Consider the following 23,497-nt stretch of genomic DNA (forward strand, 5'->3'; position numbering starts at 1 on the left):
TGCGCTTAGGTTCACCGGGTAATACGCGGTCGCGTCAACTCCACTCCCAGAATTTTAGTACGCATGGTTGGGAAAGTGTTAAGGATATCAAGCAAGTGCCTGAAAGGGTTTGTAAGCTTGAGTTTTTGCCACGGTGTACCAACATGGCCAAGGAAGGGAAATCAAAACTATGACGTCCACCATAATGTGTGGATAGCAGATTAAGCAGCAGTTAGGGAATTACCCCCTGTTAATGTGTTAATGTGGTAGGGCTGCAAGTTATTGATTATCTTCTTTGCGATTATTCTATCGATTGCCTTTTTCAATTAATGGAATAATCAAGATGAGATTTTTGGGGGGATAATCAATGCAAAAACATTTTTTTTATTGACTATCATAATCAACTAAATTGATCGGTGTGATTAACAACCTAAGCCTTAAAAAATTGTGAAAATAGCCGATCGTGTCGCTGGGACTCGAACCAGCGACATGCTGTCAGGCTACACTGAGTATGTATGCACCTGGACCGGTAGGCCAGCGGGCGCCCCAGAAATTAAAATAACAATTCTGAAGTTGGCCTGTTTCAGGCAGTGAAAAAATAGATATATAATCCTTTATTAAGAGGTAACATCCCTGCTATTTTTTATTTGTCTTGTTTCTACAATGTCGAGGAGCCAAAATCAAGAACTTCTTGTGTACCATTATAAGGGGATGTAACAAATAAAATCTTTATCTGACCAAGCAACCTGAATCAAATTGGTAAAATAATTTTGCAGTCAGTTTTGGACAGACAAAGATTAGGAAATATTTTGGTCATGTGATGTCATTACAGGCATCGATATTTCTTTAAAAATATAAAAAAAGAGACCTAAACGACAGACCTACAAGCTCGCAATTCATCGTGTTGTGTGCTACGTAGATCACCATGTTTTTGCTATTTCGCTGTGACAAGTATAAATTAGGGATTAAGTGGTTAATTACACGGTTGTCGCAGTGCATTCCTGACATTCCTAATGCTGTTGAGTTATGACTTACTGTACTGTAGTGTAGACACAAGAGTTATATGGACCAGAGTGTCTCTGGAGGGCTGCAAAGTTTAAAAAAACAAACAACTAAAACATTGTAATTACTCTGTGTGTGTGTGTGTGTGTGTGTGTGTGTGTGTGTGTGTGTGTGTGTGTGTGTGTGTGTGTGTGTGTGTGTGTGTGTGTGTGTGTGTGTGTGTGTGTGTGTGTGTGTGTGTGTGTGTGGATATGGCCCTCTGTACAGAACTAAAACAGGACACTGTTCCCAGTAGATGTTGTTTTTAAGGCTATTTGCAAGGATTTCTGCTATTCAACCATAAATCCTGTTGGTAGACAGGGATTACTTGTGTGGGTGTGATCATGGGTTCGTGCATGTACTGTGTGTGTGTGTGTGTGTGTGTGTGTGTGTGTGTGTGTGTGTGTGTGTGTGTGTGTGTGTGTGTGTGTGTGTGTGTGTGTGTGTGTGTGTGTGTGTGTGTGTGTGTGTGTGTGTGTGTGTGTGCTAAATGTGCACATTGTTCCCAGTAGATGGGGCTGCAAATCCACATGATGAACCTGAAGGACCGTGGGACATGAGGATAATGCAAGTGGGCCCCCAAATAATTTGCAAAAAACAACGATTTTAATGATTAAAAAATATTGCATAAACCATTAAGACAGATTCTACAAATATACAGATTATACCAAAATATATATGTATATGGCCGTGGACCCCCATTTGGGAAAAAAAAAAAAAAAAAAAAGAAAATCTAAATCATTGGTTCTCAAAGTGGATTCCAGGGACTCTGTAGATTCCAACCCATACAAGTCTGTAACTCTGACAGTGTACACATGGAACCAAATGGACCCTTACAGGTCCACTTCTACACTGTAAGAGTGGGGTCCTCTCGCCATTCCGACATGTCACCATTCCGACATTGACTTCTAATTGTCGGAATGGTGATACTTCTTCATTTTGGAAACATCCCACCATTCCGACAGAAAAACATCCCACCACTCCGACTAGTTAAATTGTGTCGGAATGGTGACATTCCCACCATTCCGACAAGGGCAGCAAATGGTGACAGTTACACTTTTCAGCCACTAGATTGCACCATTGTATTAGAAATCCTGGGGACCCCCTTGCAAAAAAAAAGAAAAAGCCTTGACATGTTTCTAGTCTATATTGTAAAATCAATGTTAATTTAACTCAGAGAAGCAGAGAAGTGTATTTGGTAATAATTTTTAAAATCACTGAATCAGAGTGACAACCTGCATCAGTGGACCCTCAAAGACATCACTGACACCCCCACGGGGGACCCCTTAAATCACCGGGGACCCCCCTTTTTCCAAAAAATAAAAATAAGTAAAAAATAAATAATAGAAAAAGAAAAATAGAAGAAATATATTGGAAGTGTATTTGGTATTCCACACTCTGAGTAACAGATAGGACCCCCTGGTACTCCCTTGATGACCCCTGGGGGTTCTGGACCCCCTATAGGTTACACAATTAATGGCAAAGAGCATAGAGATTATTACTAATTAATAAATTAATGATTTCCCAGCAGATATCCAAACCTGTGGTTTTGGTGCTGGTTTGTAGTTTCAGGTCACTCCAACTTCAACGTTGGCACAAATGACACACAGCCCCTTTCCTATAATCTCCACAACATATCGCCTCCCTTATCCACAATAATGTAATCTCCCAAGAGGCTTTTATTTTGTACACATTCTTATCCTTTATATTATTCATAGACGTTTTTAGTATTGTGAAAATCTGCTACTTTTTATTGTTGTGATTTTCATTATTCTGACTGTATGTAGCACTTTTATATTCGGTAAAAAAGGTTAATTCATTCCACAGTTACATGCCATTTTGTTCCTGAGGATTTCTAATACTATGGTGCAATATAGTGGCTGAAAAGTGTAACTGTCACCATTTGCTGCCCTTGTCGGAATGGTGGGACTAAAATGTGTCGGAATGGTGGGATGTCGGAATGGCGACATGTCGGAATGGCGACATGTCGGAATGGTGACATGTCGGAATGGCGACATTACCCCTGTAAGAGTTAAGAGGAGACCTTGAAATTTGAACGTTTGAGAAACACTGATCTAAATGATTCAAAATCTTTTCACTTTTACCTTTTCACAAATGTTCAAAAGTCACTTAGTGCCACGCTGCAAGCTTGTTCATCTGCTATTTTTATTTGTATTTTTATCTAAAATAACACAGACTCTTTCGTGTCAGATGGGTGGCACGGTCAGATGGGTCAGATGAGCTAAGCTGCCCTACAAAGGGACACACATACTGTACTGTACTTATTTGTGTACCCTGAATGTCAAATTAGCCTTTTTGATTAGGAGGGATAAACAATTACCTCAAGATATACAGATATACAATCAATCAGTGTAATATTACTTATATGCCGATATCTCATTTGGCTGACCAGTTGAAACACTTTTAAACCCATTTTTTTCCAGTCAAATTTGTGTTGGTAGCTTCTGCATTTGGGCTTTGTGAGTCCTGATCCACTAACTATCCTATATTCTCGGGGACATATTGTTCCGCTCTGCACTTCTCCCCAGGGATTCCTGAGTGTTTGTTTGTTTTTAGGCTATTTGCAAGGATTTCTGGTATTTTCTCTCATAAACCACGTCGTAGACGGGGATTTACTCGTTTAATCGTTTAATGTTGGGGCTGTCGCTGCATCACGTGGCAAAGCGAATTCCTCGTAGATTTCCTCATAACTTGGCAATAAAACATTCCTGGCTGTGATGATGATAGCAGCGTACGTACGGTCCGTGATGCCAGGCTGCCATGCGATCTGACAATAAACCTTTTGGAAAATGGGGGCGTTAAGTGGTGTGGGTAACTATTACTGTAATACACCCAGAACATAGCCTATAGCTATACTGCATAGCAGTTTATAATAACAATCAGAACATAGCCTATAGCTATACTTCACAGTAGTTTATAATAAGCAAAATGGAGATGAATGGTGTGTAGTAAAAGCTCTGACACCAAGCCTGGAAGGGGTTGGTACAGTATGTGGGGATATTTTAGGATATTTGATATTGTCGCTGTTGGGCATAAACCTTATTTAATCTTTTTAGTTTCATCATAAATAGGCTAGATGTCCTATTTTATACTTTGTTGTGACATGAAAGTGATCTACCAGCACAATGTGTTGCATTGGTATGCATTGTGACTGAGACTGTGTCTGATAGAGAATTCATCTACGGCAGGGGTGCCCAAAAGGTAGATCGTGATCTACCAGTAGATCACCAAGGGTGTGCAGGTAGACCACATGACATGCCTCTAAAAAGAATATAACATGTATGTATGTCAATATGACATCAAGAAGGGCCTGTCAGCTCCCTTCATGGCTTCTAAAGTAGGCAAACCTCCAATACTTTGTTCAAGAGTTGGTAGCATTACAAAGAACCCCAAAACCTACTGTACCACTTCCGTACAGAATTACATTTCCCCAGTATTTCCCATTTATTTCCCCCTAAAATGTAACGGCAGTGCTGCTATTCCAAAGCCTCCCTCAGGCCCTCAGCTAAAACATTTTGGATGGGTAGATCATTTAGAGCTAGTCATTTTAAAAGTAGATCTCACATCAAAAAAGTGTGAGCACCCCTGATCTACGGTATATATATGATTTTTTTATGCGTATAATGTCATGCCCAAAACGGGGACACCAGGTAGAAAGTGGTTACGTTTATCTATGGGTAGGGATGGGACGATAATCGTTATTATTGTTTATCGTGATAAAGAAAAAACTCTAATCGTATTGCAGATATAAACTATCTTGAAATTGTCCTCCCCTAGGATGAATTAGTTTTGTTGAGCTGCAAATCCAGTACCATTTAATTTAAACCCTTTATACCTGTAAAACGCGCATTTGGTGTGCTCTTTAATTCCACTCTACGCAAATACATTCTCTGAAAAAATAGCAGATCTACAAGCTTTTTGCAACGTGTTGTGAGCTTGTAGATCGGCTATTTTTGATGAACTTTCACCCCCAGAACAGGGATGCTGGGGGTTCAAGTGGTTAACAAAAGTGCCATTTTAAGTTTTATCGTTAATCGCAGTTAATTTTGCCAAAAATAATCGTGACATGTCATTTTCACATCGCCCCATCCCTACAGTGTACTGTATATTCGTGGGTTTCGGATAGAATTAATTGGAAGGAATTAACAGCGATGATATGTACATATTGCATACACACTTTTACATGTGTTGTATAGACTGGATCTAGTTGGTCACCGCACCAAACCCTGCTGTCTTTTGTGTGTGTGTTGCTGTTTTCAAACTGGGATTTCCAAGAGAAGCTTCTGTAATCATGGTTAGCTTTGGCTGTCAGCACCGTGAATCTGTTCTCACACTAAACACTAATCGTTCTAAATAACACTAATTAGGGTCCAATCTTGCGTGCAGCCTTACCCCTCATGCCTTAGCTTTTAAGGCATTTTTACTGTTTTGAAAAACATCGACACATTGTGAGCTTGTGGATTGGATATTTGAACTATTAAAAAAAAAAAAAAAAAATCGGCATTAGGGGTAAGAAGGGGCATTTTCGGCATAAGGGGCCCAACGTTGACCTCCAGGGATCCGTGAGGGGGTTCCAGGGGGTCCCCAGCTAAATGATTGGTATCTCTGAGAGTGTGCAATGGAACCATTTGGTTCCATTTGTACACTCTCAGAGTTATGGTCCTGTAATGCATAGTAAACTGGGTCCTTGAAATGAAGTTTGAGCATCACTGCTATATAGTGTAGAACCATTAGAACAGGGGTTTTCAATGGTATGGTGTACTTTTTTGACTCGGGCACCCCTGTTTTCATCCACGGCACCCCTGCATTGCACAGTTACTTTTTTTGAGAAATACTTATAAAATACTTATAATACTTATACTTGACGTTTAACCACTTGAACCCCAGTATCCCTATTCTGGGGGGAAGGTTCACCAAAAATAGCCGATGAGCTTGTAGATCGGCTATTTTTGGTGAAGAGAGTTGGCCGTAGATGGAAAAAGCTGGATGTAAAAAAAACTGCAAATCGGGTCTGTTTTACTAAGCATAGTGAAGTGATATTGATGAATTGATATTGATGAATTCCAAATTATTCTGTGGCACCTCCTGGACTGGCATGACGGCATTAGAGGCTGTACACCTCTTATATATATGGTCAAAGAGGGGTTTGTTGTATCACAGCGGTGCTAGGTATCACCCCAACGATCACAAAGAACCACGTGTGTGTGAGGATGGACCAGGGTAGAACGCGCTTGTTATCTACAGTATGTCAGTAATATGGTGTGTGTTGTGTCCATTTGTCCATTTGTGACTGACTGACTGACTTACTGACTGACAGACAGTCTGCATGTCTACTTGTCCGTCTCCTTGTCTGTGCACAACTCCTTGTCTGTCTGTCTGACTGTCTGTCTGTCTGTCTGTCTGTCTGTCTGTCTGTCTGTCTGTCTGTCTGTCTGTCTGTCTCCCTGTCTGTCTTGCTATCGGAGGTGTGGCCCAGGGGCAGCTGGAAGGTTAGCGGTTCCTCTGGTAGATCTTTAAGACGTTATGACACTGAACATGTTCATCTTCTACATGAATGACACGCAGCTGTGGGAAGAGAGAGAGTTGTCTGGCGAACGCACAGCCATAACCTTCCATTCATTCCACAACCACATTAACATCTAACCAAGCAACACAGCGATGATGCAACGACACGGCTGCAGACATGGTTGTGATCCATCAACGTCGAGTGTTTTTAACGTGGAGATTAACGGCAAATGGTGTTTGTTTTGACTGTGTCGACTAACTGCTTGCAGGCTCTGCAGCCCCGGTCGGTTCCTCCTCCCCCCTTCCTCTTGATTGACAGCTAACCGAACCACACAAAAACAGCCTGCCGGAGGTTTTGTGTGTAGACCCTCTCATGCCTGGTGTCCCGCCCCCTCCAAACACAACAACAAACAACGTACAAGGTTTTAATGATTCTGTCTCACTGTCTGTCCTGTCTCTGTCTGTCTGTCTGTCTGTCTGTCTGTCTGTCTGTCTGTAGCCCAGTAGACCTGGTTATCCCAGTCCTCGTTCCAGTGAAGGATTCTACCCCAGTCCACAACATCCCGGACACTACCAGGTTCGCACACACAAACACACACAAACACGCACAAACAATCACACACACACACACACACACACTAACAAGTTTGTTCCTTAACTGTCTTACGTCGAATTCACACCAGCAGAGGTATTCCGCTTCCGTATTCTGAGGCCTCGTTCTCACAGTTGAAGCACCTTTCCTGTCCTTCTCCTTGGGGGATGGGTCATCCAATTAATTCCCTATGGAAGTCACATGGTTTCATGCCTCTAGCAAGCCTCTTGGCTTAAAGCAAGCAAGGAGAAGGACAGGAGAGGTGCTCCAACAGTGTGTAGGAAGCCTGAGAAAGTGTCACCTTTCCCACTGCCGCAGGAGGCGGAGCCAGCAAAAGTTGAGAACAGTTCAACGTTGCATCTGCGCGACGAGAGACACACCACTAGCCAATCAGAAGTGTGCTGTGGTCTGACATAGGTGTGGACCAAGCTTACCCATTAATGGTAGAAATCTCTACTGCTGCTACTGTGAATTCTGCGTTACTTGCTTGCCTTCTTACCCCCATTCTTGCTTTCTCCCATCTTTCTACCATCTTTTCTTTCTTTCTTTCTTTCCTCTCTGCACCTTTCCGTCTTTCTTCTTTTCCTTTATCCATCCTTTCTTGCCTTCCTCGTTTCTTGTCTTCCTCCTCTCTTTCTTTTTTTTTTTCCTTCTTTCTTTCTTCATTCCTTTCTTTTTCTTCTCTATTGCTTCCGTTCGTGTCTGTCTTGCCGTTCTCTTCCTCCTCTGCCCTGGTGGGTTCTGTGTCCTCTTCCTCCCTCTCCTCTCCAGATGACGGGGTACCCTGGCCCCCACACCTTGCCCTCTGTGCCCAGTGCCCTGTACCCTCCGCAGCCCGCCATGCCGGACACTCACCACGCGCACACACACCCGCGCCACCACGTGCACACACACTCTCATGCCTCCCAGCACCTGCCTCTGCCCCACGGCCAGGACATGGCCCTGCAGTGGGGCTCCGCCATGGAGGTAGGGGACCCGACATGCACGCGCACACACACACACACACACACACACACACACACACACACACACACACACACACACACACACACACGCTGCCTACATCTGCCTGTCTTGCCTGTCTATCTGTACATACACTGTATCTATCTATACCCATTCATCCATCTACCTACCGACTCATCTGTGCTTGCCTATCCATCTATGCACCTCTAATAGCTGTCTGCTTATATTGACATACTGTAGCGAAATAGGACCATAGCATTGATTCACTGATCCCCCTGATCAGTGTGTCGGTATGTCATTTTATCAGATCACCTCACCTGTCATCTGTCTGTCTCCATCCCCTCTGTGTGTGTGCGTGTGTGTGTACGTGTCGTGTGTGTTTGTGCACATTTGTATGCGTGTTTGTATGTGTTTGCGTTTCCACACATATGCGTGTGCGTGCGTATGTGTGCGTGCGTGCATGCGTGTGTGTGTGTAGGACAGGGCAGTAGACATGCAACAGTGTCTGTTCATGGAAGATCAGTTGATGCTTCAGCAGCAGCAGATGGAAGAGGATCAGAGGTGGCTGGCACAGGAAGAGAGACTGCTGGTAACACATACACACTATGAGGGTCCGTAGAGAACGCCTTTTGAGCTGAGGAGCGCTTTTGATACCGTGGAACACAGCGCTCGCAACACAGCGTTGACTCCCGCACCGTTTGAACCTATCAACCATCAACCACGTCTGTGCAGCGCTCACTGCACAAACGTCCTGTCACCTGCGTACAAATAGCTTAGCTGGAACAATGTAAACACGGCCCTCTCGTGGTTGTAGTAAATGTTTATCGGATTGTCGCTCACAATCGGCGGTAAAAAAAAAACTGAAGCACGACGCTCAACGTATCTTTAGCGTAGAAATACTGGCGCTGCCAACTCAAAAGGCGTTCTATGTGGACGGGACTCAGTCCCTAATAATCCTAATCCTTAATCCTAACATTAACATCAACTAACCTATGCTGTCTGATGTTTCTAAAACAACATACATACTGTATATAACTACATTACAACACACACAGTATGTCGTTGCTGTCGGGCAGAAACCTTGTATCTCCATTTTTGAGCGGTGGTAGACCGCTCCATAGCATGGCCGTGTGTGTATGTGTGTCTCCGTGTCTCTGTGTCTCCGTGTGGGTCTGTAGCCTGTATGTAGCCTCAGTTCCACTGAGTGACCAAAGAGGGTGCTGTTGAGTCTAGCCTGTTGAGTCTAGCCTGAGCATCAACTGCAATACACACACACACCTGCACATGCACACGCGCACACACGACCACCGCTCAGTTCACACGGGTGCGATTTTTCTTCAAAAGCCCTACTTCATCCTACTACAATGTCACACAAAAGTAGCAAAAATAGACAATCTACTGTACAAGCTCACTGTGAAATATCTGATATTATTGTTATTTTTGATTAACTCTTTTACTGCCAAAAACGCCTCTGCCATCTGCCTTTTGTATTTTTATTTGTGGTTATAAAACAACCCAAAATCGGATCGCCGTTCCGGAGTTAACTCCGGATCGCCGTTCTGGGCCGGTAAACCAGAACACATTTTTTGGCCGGAGCGAGTCGTTTCCCTGTTCTCTGTTTCTTACTGTTTGCTTACTTTGTAAACACTGCTGAGGCTAACACGAGAACGGCAGCTGGGATTCACATGCATTTCTTTTTTTCACGAACGTCAAAAAGTGTGTAAGATCTACGCACGATCGTGCACGATAGACACACACGCACCACGTTAAAACGTAAGAAAACCGTCACAATTTGACCAGAAAATTAAATGAGTTTAGTGAAAGTGGTGTGTTTCATACATATTGAACCAAAGAAACATTAACAAGAGCTTCTGACTAAATAACTACATTGGATCGATTGGAACACAAGTTATTATTTTTTCCATATCTTGAAAAGTAAGGGTTTTGGACGTACCAGGTTTCCAGCTGACAGAGATGATCTATACATGACTCTATAGTATATACAGTACATGACATACAGTACATCCACTTCCTGTTTGTTCCATGATGACTCAGGAAGTGCTTCCGTAGAGACAGGAAGTTAACAAGGAGATACTGTGTAGCGGTTACTCACTCACTACATCCACATGTTATCTCTGACACAGCTGCTTCATCACACTGAGCACACACACACACACACACACACACACACACACACACACACACACACACACACACACACACACACACAAACATACACACAGAGAGAAGGAGGTGTTTGTGTTTTTTCTCTGAGTTTTATTGAAAGAGGCTGTCTGCAGAAGCTTGTGTGTGTGTGTGTGTGTGTGCGCGCGTGTGTGTGTGTGTGTGTGTGTGTGTGTGTGTGTGTGTGTGTGTGTGTGTGTGTGTGTGCGCGCGCGCATGTGGGTGTGCACGCGCGTGTGTGGGCAGGTGTGGCCTGTGTGAATTCCAGACTAATGCCAGGCTTCCAGTCTGACAGCTATAGAGTTTCTATGACCCACTGTGTGTGTGTGTGTGTGTGTGTGTGTGTGTGTGTGTGTGTGTGTGTGTGTGTGTGTGTGTGTGTGTGTGTGTGTGTGTGTGTGTGTGTGTGTGTGTGTGTGTGTGTGTGTGTGTGTGTGTGTGTGTGTGTGTGTGTGTGTGTGTGTGTGTGTGTGCTACAGTAGTAGTGCTTGAAGGAGGAGAGAGTGAGAGAGGGAGGGAGGGGGGAGAATAGTTTGGGAAAGAAGGGAGGACATGCCTACAGATTGACAGCTTGTTGGCAACACGTGCTCCCTCCTCCTCTCTCTCTCTTCCTCCACCCTCTCTCTCTCTGTGTGTGTCAGATATAAGTGTCATAGAGGCAGGGAGCTTCACTGAACTTGAATTCTTCTACTGATGGAACTGCTGGCACACAGAGAGAGAGAGAAAGAGAGAGAGAGACTCAGGCAGATACAGAGACAGGCATTCAGATAGATAGATAGATAGACAGACAGACAGACAGGCTAACATCAGAGGAATACTCACTCAGACCCTCTCATGATGCTGGTCTTCAAATCCTGTCTTGGTAAATCCTGTCTTGGTAAACTGGTAGGTAGAAGAGATGTGGAGGTGTGTGTGTGTGTGTGTGTGGGGGGGGGGGGGGGGGGTAGCATGGGGATGTTATTGTACAAGTGAAGTGTGTGCGCACATGTGGATGAGTATCTGTCTGTGGATGAGTATGTGCATGAATCAAATGCTGAAACCTCACTAAAACTGGGAAGTTGCTTTGAGTTCTTGGTATGTGTGTATCATGTGTATTGAAGCCTGCAGTTTGGTACGGTATGTTCTTGTTTTTATTGGAAGTCCCATGCAGAGAAACAATTTGCGTATGTTTACATTAATTGGATGTGTGTGTGTGAGAGAGAGCGATAGAGACAAAATGCTTTTGTGCTGTGATTTAGAGGTCTTCATTGATCCAAAAAGTTGTACTTGTTCTGAAATGGACCCCTGGCTCTGTTACCTGAACCCTGGATGCATTAATGCATGGTTCTAATCTAGGCCCCTATCCCACTGGACGTGACACCGAGATTGGCATGTCCTAGAATAAATGGCCATAGCAAACACACACTTTAACAATCGATTCCAATGTATTTTCAAAATAAGTTATTTGTTACTCTCAATGCATATTTAGCTTATAGAAATAATGAATTATAATTTCCAGCAAGGCTTTGTAAAACAATGCTCATCTTCAATTACCATATTCGGCCTCCCTCATAAATGTGCCTTTTTCGGGGATGGCTTCTCTCTTGCAATTACATAACATTTGACAGTCGGCCAAGTCTTTTTTCAGATGCCAAATCCTGCAGAAAAGGAAAAGCTAAGTTCTCATCACTCCACTCCCTCAGCATCATCGCTTACTCGTATAGCTACTGTAGATAGATAGATGGATACAGTTGATAGAACTTCATAGAGTGGGCATCCTCCCACGGTCATGAAATTAGAAAAATATTTTTCCAGTACTGGAAAAGTTTTGGAATTTATCAAGGGTCCTGGAAAAAATAGCTATGCATTGTCTTTGGTTATATGATTTTGTTAATACCTCTGAAATGACAAATTAAACATGGGCCAAATTGTCAAATATTAGAGGCAGAAATTGTGTAAATAGCCGATCTACATGCTCACAACACCTCGCAACGCGAGGCGTTGTGAGCATGTAGATCTGCTATTTTCACAATAGAACCGTGTTATACAAAAGGTAATGCCTTAACTCTTAGTGCTCGTCAGGGTGGGGAGGGTGCCCAGTTAAAACATGATTATTTCGGGGGTCACGGCCTGAAAAGGTTGAGAACCACTGACATACACTACCTGTTTTTGGGCATTGCACATAGGAGTAAGTGACTCGTTATTGAGGTGAATTATTGTTATATAGTCCTGGAAATCGTGTTAAATATTCTGGAAAAGTTTTGGAAATGAATTGGTAAAGATGTGTGGGAACCCTGGACATGGTAAAGATACAGGTACTACGAGTAGAGAGATAGAAGATTAGAATAAAAGTAATAAAGATGACGTTTTTAATTGGTATACTTAGAATCTGATCTAGCCATCTACAATTTGGCTGACTGGGTCTGTGTAATATTTCAAGTTTTAAACTATTAATAGATATAAACATGGTATAGGCCAGGCTCACAGTAAGTATAATCTGTCACCAGTAATAGGAATTTGTGAGAACAGACAATACAGTTTTTATAACCTAATTCCAACAGATCCATATACGGTTAAATCCATTTTAATAGACGCCTCGATCTGCTCAGGGGATCGTCTAGAACCATGAAGACCTCTACAGCAGGGGTCTTCAACAGGGGGTCCGCGACCCCTAGGGGGTCCGCGGAGGTACTGCAGGGGGTCCGCGAAATTATTGCTTAAAAAAAAAAAAAAAAAAAAGGATAAAAAAAAAAAAAAAAAAAATCCTTCTTTTTTTCCCACATTTTTGTAAAAAAAAAAAATCATGATTCTATCCATTTTGAATAGCTTGAATACATGATTGCTATTGACATATTATTGACATTTGTTCTCAGTTAATAAGTAGTATGTTTAGAAATGGTTGTGGTACGGCCCACCCTGCTCGCTGTAACTTGTACATGTTTAAAATAAAAAATATGTCGTAGCCCCGACCCCCCCACCTTACGAGGTGGTAGGGGTCCTGCTCCATCTCCCCATCAGTTTGGGGGTCCCCGGCCTGAAAACGTTGAAGACCCCTGCTCTACAGTGAATCACCCCTCACTCATAAAACCCCTTATTTATCCATCCATCCATCCATCCATCATTTCAGTCATTCATTCATTCATTCAGTCAGCCAGTCAGTCATTGTATGAGGCATTCAAGTTAAATGAAACTGAATGGAAACCCAACATGAACAGTTAACTAAATGTACATTCAACGTGTGTTCATGTGAGCACGTGCGTGTGTGTGTGTGTGTGTGTGCGTTGTAGAAGCCAGACATCAGGACGTCCAGAGGGAGTCTGGACAGAGACGACTGCGGCCTCCAACCTCCGGTAAGTTGTTTAAGAATTATTATTATTGTTTTGTTTTTAATTTCCAGACTTGTACCAGGGACATACAGTAGTGAGTACATCTGTCAGAAAGACTGCAGTTTTCTCTCTCTATAGACCGTTTTCCAAAGCGGTGCCGATTGACACCGCGGTTATGGTTGCCGTACTGAGAAACCGGTCTATACCTTCACTGTCTCTCATCCCATCTCTTAGGCCAGGGTTCCCCAACAGGCGGCCCGCGGGCCATTTGCGGCCCACGGGGGGCTACTGTCTGGCCCACACCAACCCCAGTAATAATGGTGGTATAAGAGCAGCAACACCACTAGTATATCGTCACACAACGGTGCGGTGCGATGCGAGGCGTTGTGTGCTTGTAGATCGGCTGTTTTCACTAGTTTAAATCATTTTTTAAATGATAAATGCAAAACGAATGGTTTTGGACATACAAGATTTTCACGTGACAACGATGATATCTGAACTGTCACTGGAGTAGTGGGAACGCCACAGTCGCCTCCTGCAATGTTGTGGCCCTCGGCTTGGTACCCTAGACATAATTTGGCCCTTGGGGAAAACTAATTGGGGAACCCTGTCTTAGGCTGTGTTCACACTGACAGGATGTTTTTTTGTGTGTACAGATTGGAAACAGATTGGTTTTATGAAGACTGAGCAGCAAAAAAAAAAAACACCTGACATTGCAACACATTTTGAGCTTGTTGATCTTTTGTTTCGGTTAGCGGAACACCGTCATACGAGAGATTTAAAGTTGAGCATTACTCACGCTGATGTCCTTACATCAAGGGTCTTCAACAGGGGGTCCCGGGACCCCTAGGGGGTCCTCAGAGTTACTACAGGGGGCCCTCCAAATCTTAGTGTGATAGAAACTTTTTTTTCCTCCTTTTTTATATTAACCACTTGAACCCTAGTGTCCATATTCTGAGAACTTAAGCCAAAAATAGCCGATCTACAAGCTTCACAACGCCTTGCAGCACGAGGTGTTGTGAGCATGTAGATCTGCTATTTTCACAATTTCTGCCTCTAATATTTGACAATTTGGCCAGTGTTTAATTTGTCATATTATAGGTATTAAATGTCCTTAAATTGTCACTTTAGAAATGTGCAGATACCCTCTTTACACTTGAACTGTATGTTGGTTTGTTTACTGTTGAGTGAGAAAACAATGTTTCACACTAAGCTCCCGACCCACAGGTTGAGAACCACTGGGCTAATGGAACAGAAATATCTTTGTTTTTGTACTCGGAAGTGTCATAAAAATAATCCTTTCAAAATATAGTAAATTATGTTTTTTTCCTTCAGCGTTGTTTATGTTTTTTAAGTGAGGAGGACTTTTGCTCCAGATAAACTCTGACGTTAGACCCGATCTCTGATTGGCTGAAGCCTGGTGTTTGTTTTGATTAGATTGGCCCAGCAACAGGAAGTGTGACCCGTTATCCGGGCGGTTTACTTAGGTCACGGGGTAAAGGTCAACAGATTCTCATAGGAATGTTTTTTTTTTTTTCCCTTTATTAACCCATTTAGGCCTAGAATTATTGAATGCTTTAACCAGTGAAAAATAGCAGATATACAAGCTCACAGCATGGCACCGAGTGCCACGCTGCAAGCTTGTAGATCTGCTATTTTTTTTAAAGTCGTGAAAATGTGTGCAAATCTTTGAATATATGTATTTTCAAAGCGAACGTTTGTTTGCTTCTGGTCCTGGGGGTCCCTGGAACTAAATATTTTGAATGGTGGTCCGTGGCCAAATAAATATCATTTTGGGGGTCCTTCACATGAAAAGGTTTGAGAACCACTGACATAGTAGTCTCTCAAGAACAGACTAACTGAGCTCCATTTAAGTGAAAAGGACCTTTTCTTTGACGATGGCTGGCCAGATTGCTGACATAGAAACATAGGTTTTTCAAAAAACCTTAGAAGGATTCAAAAGACACTTATAGAATCGGGTCAAAATTCAAATTTTCAAGATTTTTCAAAAAATAGCAGATCTAGTGTATATCTGCTATTTTTCAATAGTTAAAGCCTAAAATAATGATAATGTGTACCCGTTCTAAATGGGTTTTAATAGAATGCTGCTGCTCGAGCAGTGCTTCTCAAACATCTTCATGTCAAGGACATATTTCCATCTGAAAACATTCAGTGCCAGGGACCTCCACAAGAGAAGATTTTTCCAACCATTCCATTTTCAAGGGTTATTTCCCCAAAATAGCCACAAGCCGTTGTAATTCCTGAAAATAAATGAAAGCAGACCTACAAGCTCACAATGTGTCGGATCGGATTGGCTATGTTCGAACATTCAAAGTATAAAATAGGGTTAAAGTGTTTCCTCATTTTGCTGGGGACCCCCCTGGGACCCTGTCAAAGGCCCCTGGGGGGACCCCATGCACTTTGAGAACCGCAGTGCTAGGATCATTTCTAAAGTGACAATTAAATACCTTTTTAGTACCTAATATTAGAGGCTGAAAGAGGCAGAGGCAGAAATTGTGAAAATAGCAGATCGGCTATTTTCACAATGGAATAGATCGAAACAAACTAAATGTAATACCAACTACAAAAATTCCAAGTGCTTGTGCAGGGTGGGGGGGTCCCCAGTTCAAATATGATTATTTTGGGGGTCGCGGTCCTGAAAAGGTTGAGAACCACTGTGCTAGGAAACCCGGCAGCCATCTTGTGTCCCCTGTGCTCGCGTCATGTGCCACAGTATAGAGCAGCGCGCTAGGCTAGCAGGCAGGCTCTGCCTGGTTTACGGGGCCTCGCCCCGATCTGTGTAATTACACAGCAGAGAGACGGAGCTTTCTAAGGCTCAGGGTGGTGTGATATAACGTCCAGACCAAGAGGAGTAAATGCTGTGCAGTTTGTCTCAAAGAAAGTCGGATGACAACTAAGTTGTGTTGCAGTCACAACACGCTGCAACAGTTTGAACGTTGGCATCCCTATTCTGGAGGGAACGTTCGCCGAAAATATCCGATCTACAAGCTCACACAAACACGTCACAACCGCGTCGATGAGATTCGGCGTAGAGGGGATCAAGTACAGAGGAGCCAACTCAGGTCACATAAAAGGTGTAAGACAGGGGTCTTCAACAGGGGGTCCGGGGCCCCTAGGGGGTCCTCAGAGTTACTACAGTGGGTCCTCCAAATCTTTGTGTGATAGATTTCTTTTTTTTTTCTCCTTTTTTACATTAACCACTTAAACCCTTGTGTCCATATTCTGAGAACTTTAGCCAAAATAGCAGATCTACAAGCTCACAACGCAAAGAGGTTTTGTAGAGGGGAAAAGGAGCAGACCAAGTACAGAGTGAAAGATCAAGTTTATTAAGTATTGATGTTTCAAGTGGTTAAATATCTGAAAACCCAAATTTACATGAATTCAAATTACACTGATGATCATGCTGTCAAACGATTAAAATATATGGAATCTATGATAAGGTTGTGGGGGTCCCTGCTTCATCTCTCTCTCAACTAAGGGGTCCTTGGACTGAAAACGTTGAAGACCCCTGGTGTAAGAGGTTAAAGAGTAAAGTAATGTGTTCAGTTAATCTCTCAGTAGTCCGTGCCCGGGGATGCGTGCGTCCCAACTACGTCCGTTGCTTAAACTTTGTCCAATTATCGTTAATTTTGTCCGGCATCTTCAGCTAGCTTAGACGCTTGCGTTTCCCCATGTTGCCACAGCTCGTACAGTCCAGATTATCCCCGATGCAACATCAACGTCATGAACGACATGAAGTCAGCCTTTTGATTGTAACCTGTTCCTTTTCACTGATGATTCAGCTCTCCTAGTCTCTCATCATGATACATTAGAGGCAGAAACATCACTTAGCGCAGAACTCCACAAAACCAGCACCTGCTCAGCGGATAATAAGTTGTCTCAGCATCCTGGCAAAACGGAGTCGATGTGGTCACAAAACGCAGTTTTTCTGGGCTCAAAAGCAGCATGGCACAGGACTCGCTTTTATCCTGGGTTCTCTTCTAAGACTTAAAGGATCACCATTTTTCAACCTGTCGTCATATAAATGGTCCTCACTAATGTTAGACGCTAATAAGATGGCATCATGTCTTCTCACTTTATGTCTCAGTGGGTAGCTGTGGACAGTTCAGAAACCTGCCTACCAGAGATTATTAACGCAATGTTTTCTGTTTCTATGCTCTTGAATTAACAGGGACCCCAGGGGTTCCTTGAGGGGGTTTCGAATGGACCCTTACAGGTCTGTAACTCTGAGAGTGTACAACATCGAATGAAATGTTGTTCCTTTTGTAGTTTTGTACACTATCAGAGTTATAGGGGTCCTATAAATTAAACGGTTTGAGAACAAATGTTCTATGCTGTTTACTTTGTCCATGTCGCTGTTTGAGCCCTGCTTCCTGTCGTCTGCTGCTCTGAGTGCTCTCGCGAAAGGCTAACTTGACAAAATAATTATATAATATATAATTATAGGACATATACTGTATACCAGTGATACTCAAACTCCGGCACGCAGGCCACTTCCGGCCCGTGGCGCAAACAAGCTTTAAACTGAGCCATTTGGACCTTCCGTTGCAGAGATAATGGCCAAAACATCTTGAAAGCGGCCATTGAAACTTACCAGTGGCTCTGCCCAACTACTTAGCATACCCAAAACGACATTGTAGGCCTAATGCAAATCAAATGAAAGTGAGATGTACTGTAGCTCTACTTAACAACTGCATCATTAGCCATTTGGTAGCTAAACAGTCTAGGTAATCTATTTTAAGTAGATTGCTTGATTTTATTTAATTTTCCTTAGCCATAACAATCTATTTTCACAAGTTTATTTTCTGTAAAAAGCCATTTGTGTTGAATGTGGGCCAAGTAATAAATAACATTGTGAAGCAATTGAAAGAGAGATGTGCTCAGCTATGCTATCCCATTTGATAGCAGGCAGACAGATAGACAACATCCCAGACAAATAGCAGACAAATGTACATTAGTTTGTTTTAGTTTTTGTGTGGAATAATATGCTAATTGCACAGAATTATTAAAAAGAGAGAAAATGTTGCAAATTACTTTGATTACAAATTGTGTCATTGACAAAATATAAATGTGGAATTCCAAGCCACAAAATAGTTACAGTTATCAAGTAATGTAATTTTATCAACTGGCCCGTGGCCCCTTGACATTTTTGTAATGTGGCCCACAAGTTTGAGTATCCCCAGTGACGTCATTACGCGCGCGTCCCGCGTCTCTGATGCATTCACGTTGCCTAGAGACGCATTCACGTCATTGCCCTGGGGTCCCACGGACGCATCGCCTCCATTGGAGTCCACGTTAAAATAATTCGCGAAAAAAAAAATATTTTAAAAAGTCCACAGACGCCACCATTGTTCATGGGTGAAGGCATGCTACTTTACCCTACGTTAACACAAATGAAATCCGCCTAGAAAGTCTTAAAACAGACGATAAAACTAACGAGAGTGTGTTTTCAATCCACCGACGCCATTTTGTGCGCCCATACATGGTCACAGAATTCAATGGGTGCCTGAGTTTTAGCGTAGCACCGGGCCGCTCTCTGACCATAGTGGCACAGCGTGTTAAGGTGATACACCAAAAAGTGTTCCCCCACAGAACAAGGCACGGCGCAGACACTTGACGTCTCTACACTGCAGCGACATGCGCATTGGCAACGAGCGGTCTCCGAAAAGAATTGCTTTAGTAAACTTGCGTAGTTGCGTTACTGTGAAAATGTCCCACAACTGAAAACATCCGACAATAGCCAATGATGTTATTATGATGATCCAACGGCTATGATCTCCGGTTGGAACTTGTGACAGCGTGAGCATTGATCGTCGTCACCTCTCCTCTCCCCAGTCCCCACGCTAACGCTGTGGACCAGAGCGTCTCCCCCTCTCCGCTCGCTGCTCTGTCTGCAGGCAGCAAAGGACTGTCACCCTTTCCGTGAAAGCCCTTTTCTGTGTCGTATTAAAAAAAGAATACAGTCCCGGGAGAGATGTGTAGTATGGTACATGTGTCTTTAGTTCCGACCGCTTAGAAAAGTTAATTGATCGGTTGAAAGAAACTTTATAAGCGGGTTTGAGTTTGTTTCGCCAGCACAGCCACCCTGCCTCTGTGTGTATCTGTAACTCCATGCTGCGCTTTCATGTATGCAGTAGACGCGAACGCGCATTCACGTTCACTGTAGTTGCATTCAACAGCGCAAATTGTTGATGTTTAAGAATAAAGAGAAGCAAGGTCTTATTGTCACTACTCTACAGGGACAAGAAGCAAAATGCAATGTTGTGATCGAGGTGATAATAATAATAAGAAAAACTAAGATAAGGGATGATGATGATGATGATGATAATAATAACAATAATAATAATACATAAAAAAGTATCGAAAACCGTATCGAAAAAGGTATCGTATCGATTCCCATGTATCGAAAAAGGTATCGTATCGATTCAGAGGTGAACGATACCCATCCCTACGCGGCGTTGAATTTTTGTGGGACCCATAAAATATCCCTGGGACTCATCCGAAAGACCCTTCTTGGGTCCCCGGGACTCATTACATTAAAAACCTATTAACATCACTGTATCCCTGCTGTATATTATAAACAGTGGTACTGTAGAGTTTGTATGACCTACTGTATGCAAGGTTGGTACTGTAAAGTGTGCAGGACATACTGTATTGTGTATATACTACTAGTAAGACGCCTAAGGGCGTCTTGTCCTTGGTACCCATATATGGAGATCCATGTACTGTATATGGAGATATGCTGTGAGACCTCAAACATGCTTTGAAGGACATACTGTATATAGTGTATATAAGGGTTCCCCAATTAGTTTTCCCCAAGGGCCGAACTATGTCTAGGGTACCAAGCCGAGGGCCACAACATTGCAGGGGGCGACAGCGGCGTTCCCGCTACTCCAGCGACAGTTTTCGTCGTTGTCGGGTGAAAATCTTGTATGTCCAAAACCGTTCGTTTTGAATTTATAATTTTAAAAATTATTTAAACTAGTGAAAACAGCCGATCTACAAGCACACAACGCCTTGCGGTGCGAGGCGTTGTGTGCTTGTAGATCTGCTGTTTTCACTACTTTTGTGAGACGGCCTTGTATGATTTGCGAATGAACGTACACATTTGGAGATACGAGATTTCCACCCGACAACGACGATATACTTGTTGCTGCTTTTATACCACCATTATTACTGGGGTTCGTGTGTGCTAGTGTGTATATGCTATAAACAGTGTTACTGTAGAGTTTTTAGGACATACTGTACACTGTGCTGCTATAGCTCTGCTAGGACATAATCCTGTGGAAGGCAGAAAGCAGCGTGTGAAGCTGCCATGGATTCCATATTTTGGTCTCTGCCGTTCATCTCCATGTTTATCATCCTCCCATTGAATGGCTGTGGTTTGTGGTGGGGGAAATCTCCCCCACGTGTACGTGTGTGTGTGCGTGTGTGTGTGCGTGTGTGTGTGTGTGTGTGTGTGCGTGTGCGTGTACGTGTGCGTGTGTGCGCGCGTGTGCGTGTACAGTGGTTTGTATACATGTACGAGTGTGTGTGTGTGTGTGTGTGTGTGTGTTAGGGGAAAGAATGCAAGCGCCAGTGTCTATGTATTTGTGCATGCGTGCGCGTCTGTGTGCGTGTGTAATGCTGTATTTTGGGTGTTGGTGGTTGTCAGACCATAACAGTCCCGTGGCACCAAGGTTTCCTAAACCCTCTCTCTGTCGTTCTTCCTCCGGAGAGGAAAACATTACAGGCACAAGAACCACACTATGTATTCTATATGGTATGATATGTTATACAGCATACTGTGTGTAATGTCACAACATACACTACATCCCACTATGGACATTAGCTTTACCACTCCAGTCTTGACAGAGCTACAGCATTCATTTAAAGGACAACCTTGTTTTTTTACAACAAGGGTTCATATTTTAGATATGAACTTAGAGAACTTTAGCCAGCCAGAGCAAATGTTTTTTCAGTTTTACAGCAAACATGTTTAGGGTTAGGGTTTTTGTAGTATAGGCCTACATATCGTCGTTGTCGGGCGGAAACCTTGTATCTCCAAGTGTCATATTTGTACGTTCTTTCGCAAAGCAAAGCCCTGCTTCATCATACAAGGCCGTCGCACAGAAGTAGTGAAAACAGCCGATCTGCACCCGCGAGGCGTTGTGTGCTTGTAGATCAGCTGTTTTCACTAGTTTAGTTCCTTTTTTAAACGATAAATACAAAACGAACGGTTTTGGACATACAAGGTTTCCACCCGACAACGACGATATGTAGTTGTTATGTACTGATGTCTTACAATAAATGCAGAGGATCTCTGTACGTACATCTGCATGTATCTCGAGAACGACAACAGAAAAGGCTCCCAAATGAACGTATTGATTGCCATGGCAACCCCAGCCTAAGCGTGATTTGGCAAATTCCCCACACCTGTCCAATTCCCCATACCCGTCAAATTCCCCACAGCTGCCATTTCATTAGTTAGTCCGTCCACCTTTCAGTGTCAGTTTGCACTCTTCAGACGTTCTCCACACATTCTCCACAGATGTTTGCCACTGCACAAGGACTTTTCCACCTCTTCTACAACTCTACCCAACTTTTCCCAATTCCCTCAGTCGTTCCACGGTGTGTGCGTAGATGCAAATATGTAAGTCTATGTGTTATGTAACTGCATCGTATATGGAGATCCAGTTGTCCAGAGACGCAGATCCCCCCGATATGCCCATATATGAGTATGACCATATATAGCCATGTAGCTTTTTGAGCGGCGCTAAACCCCCCTACATCTGGCTTTGTCTGTTTGTACGTACTGTATGTCCCACATTGGCCAAGCTTCGCTGGACGCTTAAAGGTTCTACACCATGCATTTGAAAATAATTTATATAACATTGTTTGTGCCCCAAATTTTTTTAATTTTTTTTTTTTTTTTTGTTCAAAAGGTTTGAGGCAAAATTTCCACTCCTGAATACAGAGCCCCTGTCATTTCTGCCTGGCTTTCAGAGCATTTTCAGCTGCAGTACCACCTTGTCCTGAGTGGGAGGACTGCGCTATTGAGCCAGTTTTGGCCCCACACTCCTCCCCACCTCCTGCTCAGCAGGCTTACCCACCCCTCCCCAACCCTCTCCCAGCTCCTCCTGCCTCCTTCTCAGGCCTGCCCACCCCTCCCCAACCCCAACTCAGCACAGCAGTAGCAGTAGGTCGCGATTGTGATGTCACAATCGGACCTAAAATCAGACAGCCCGTTATGAGACCTGCTTACATAGATCTGCCCATAAACTGAGAAAGACACAATGGAATTGTTCCAATTGTTCCAATGGAACAATTGGAATTTTTTTAATTCATGATGTAGTCCCTTTAATGAAATTAACTCATAAATAGCACCGCTCATTTCACTTTTCTTTTCTTTTTTTCTTTTTTTGAGCTAAGCTCCAACATCTGCTTTGTCCGCTTCCCAAAAAATCTCCAGTCCCCCCAAAAATGTCTGGGCTCTGAAGCGTGGCCTACATCTGGCCTATATATGGCCTACATCTGGCCTATATATGGCCTACAGCATGGCCTAAATCTCATGAATCGCACCGCTCACTTTTCACTGGGTGGTATTTTTATTGAACTCTCTCTCTCTCTTCTTCTTCTTCCTCCCTTTCTCTTTTAACGATGGAGCTTGCACAAAACGACTTTCACTCACTGTTTTACACCTGTAAACATTTGATGTGACAATAAATGATTCTGATTCTGTACTGATAACACACGGATATAAGAGGGACAAGGACAGACATGACCTCTTCACACTTCTCCTCACTTTTCCTGAACTTTCCCTGTTAAACCTGGTACCACCTGGTACCCATGGAGATCTATATATGGGCATGAAAGGGACGCAGACAGACAGATACAGCGATCTCCA

At 43.2% G+C, this 23,497-nt stretch overlaps 1 protein-coding gene across 2 annotated transcripts in view; it reads left to right on the forward strand.

The window, feature by feature from the left end:
* LOC308307160 (focal adhesion kinase 1-like) overlaps positions 1-23,497 on the forward strand; it is a 158,466-nt gene that overhangs the window by 118,745 nt on the left and 16,224 nt on the right. The window contains exons 24-27 of one of the 2 annotated variants that reach the window (XM_080752326.1): positions 7,046-7,123; positions 7,910-8,104; positions 8,580-8,690; positions 13,552-13,614. In XM_080752326.1, coding sequence (XP_080608452.1) covers positions 7,046-7,123; positions 7,910-8,104; positions 8,580-8,690; positions 13,552-13,614 — 447 coding nt within the window. The remainder of the gene's footprint in view (positions 1-7,045; positions 7,124-7,909; positions 8,105-8,579; positions 8,691-13,551; positions 13,615-23,497) is intronic. The other variant, XM_080752327.1, reaches the window with a different exon arrangement.

The sequence above is a fragment of the Nannobrachium achirus genome (assembly GCF_963921795.1).
Source record: "Nannobrachium achirus genome assembly, chromosome: 2".
Lineage (NCBI taxonomy): Eukaryota > Metazoa > Chordata > Actinopteri > Myctophiformes > Myctophidae > Nannobrachium > Nannobrachium achirus.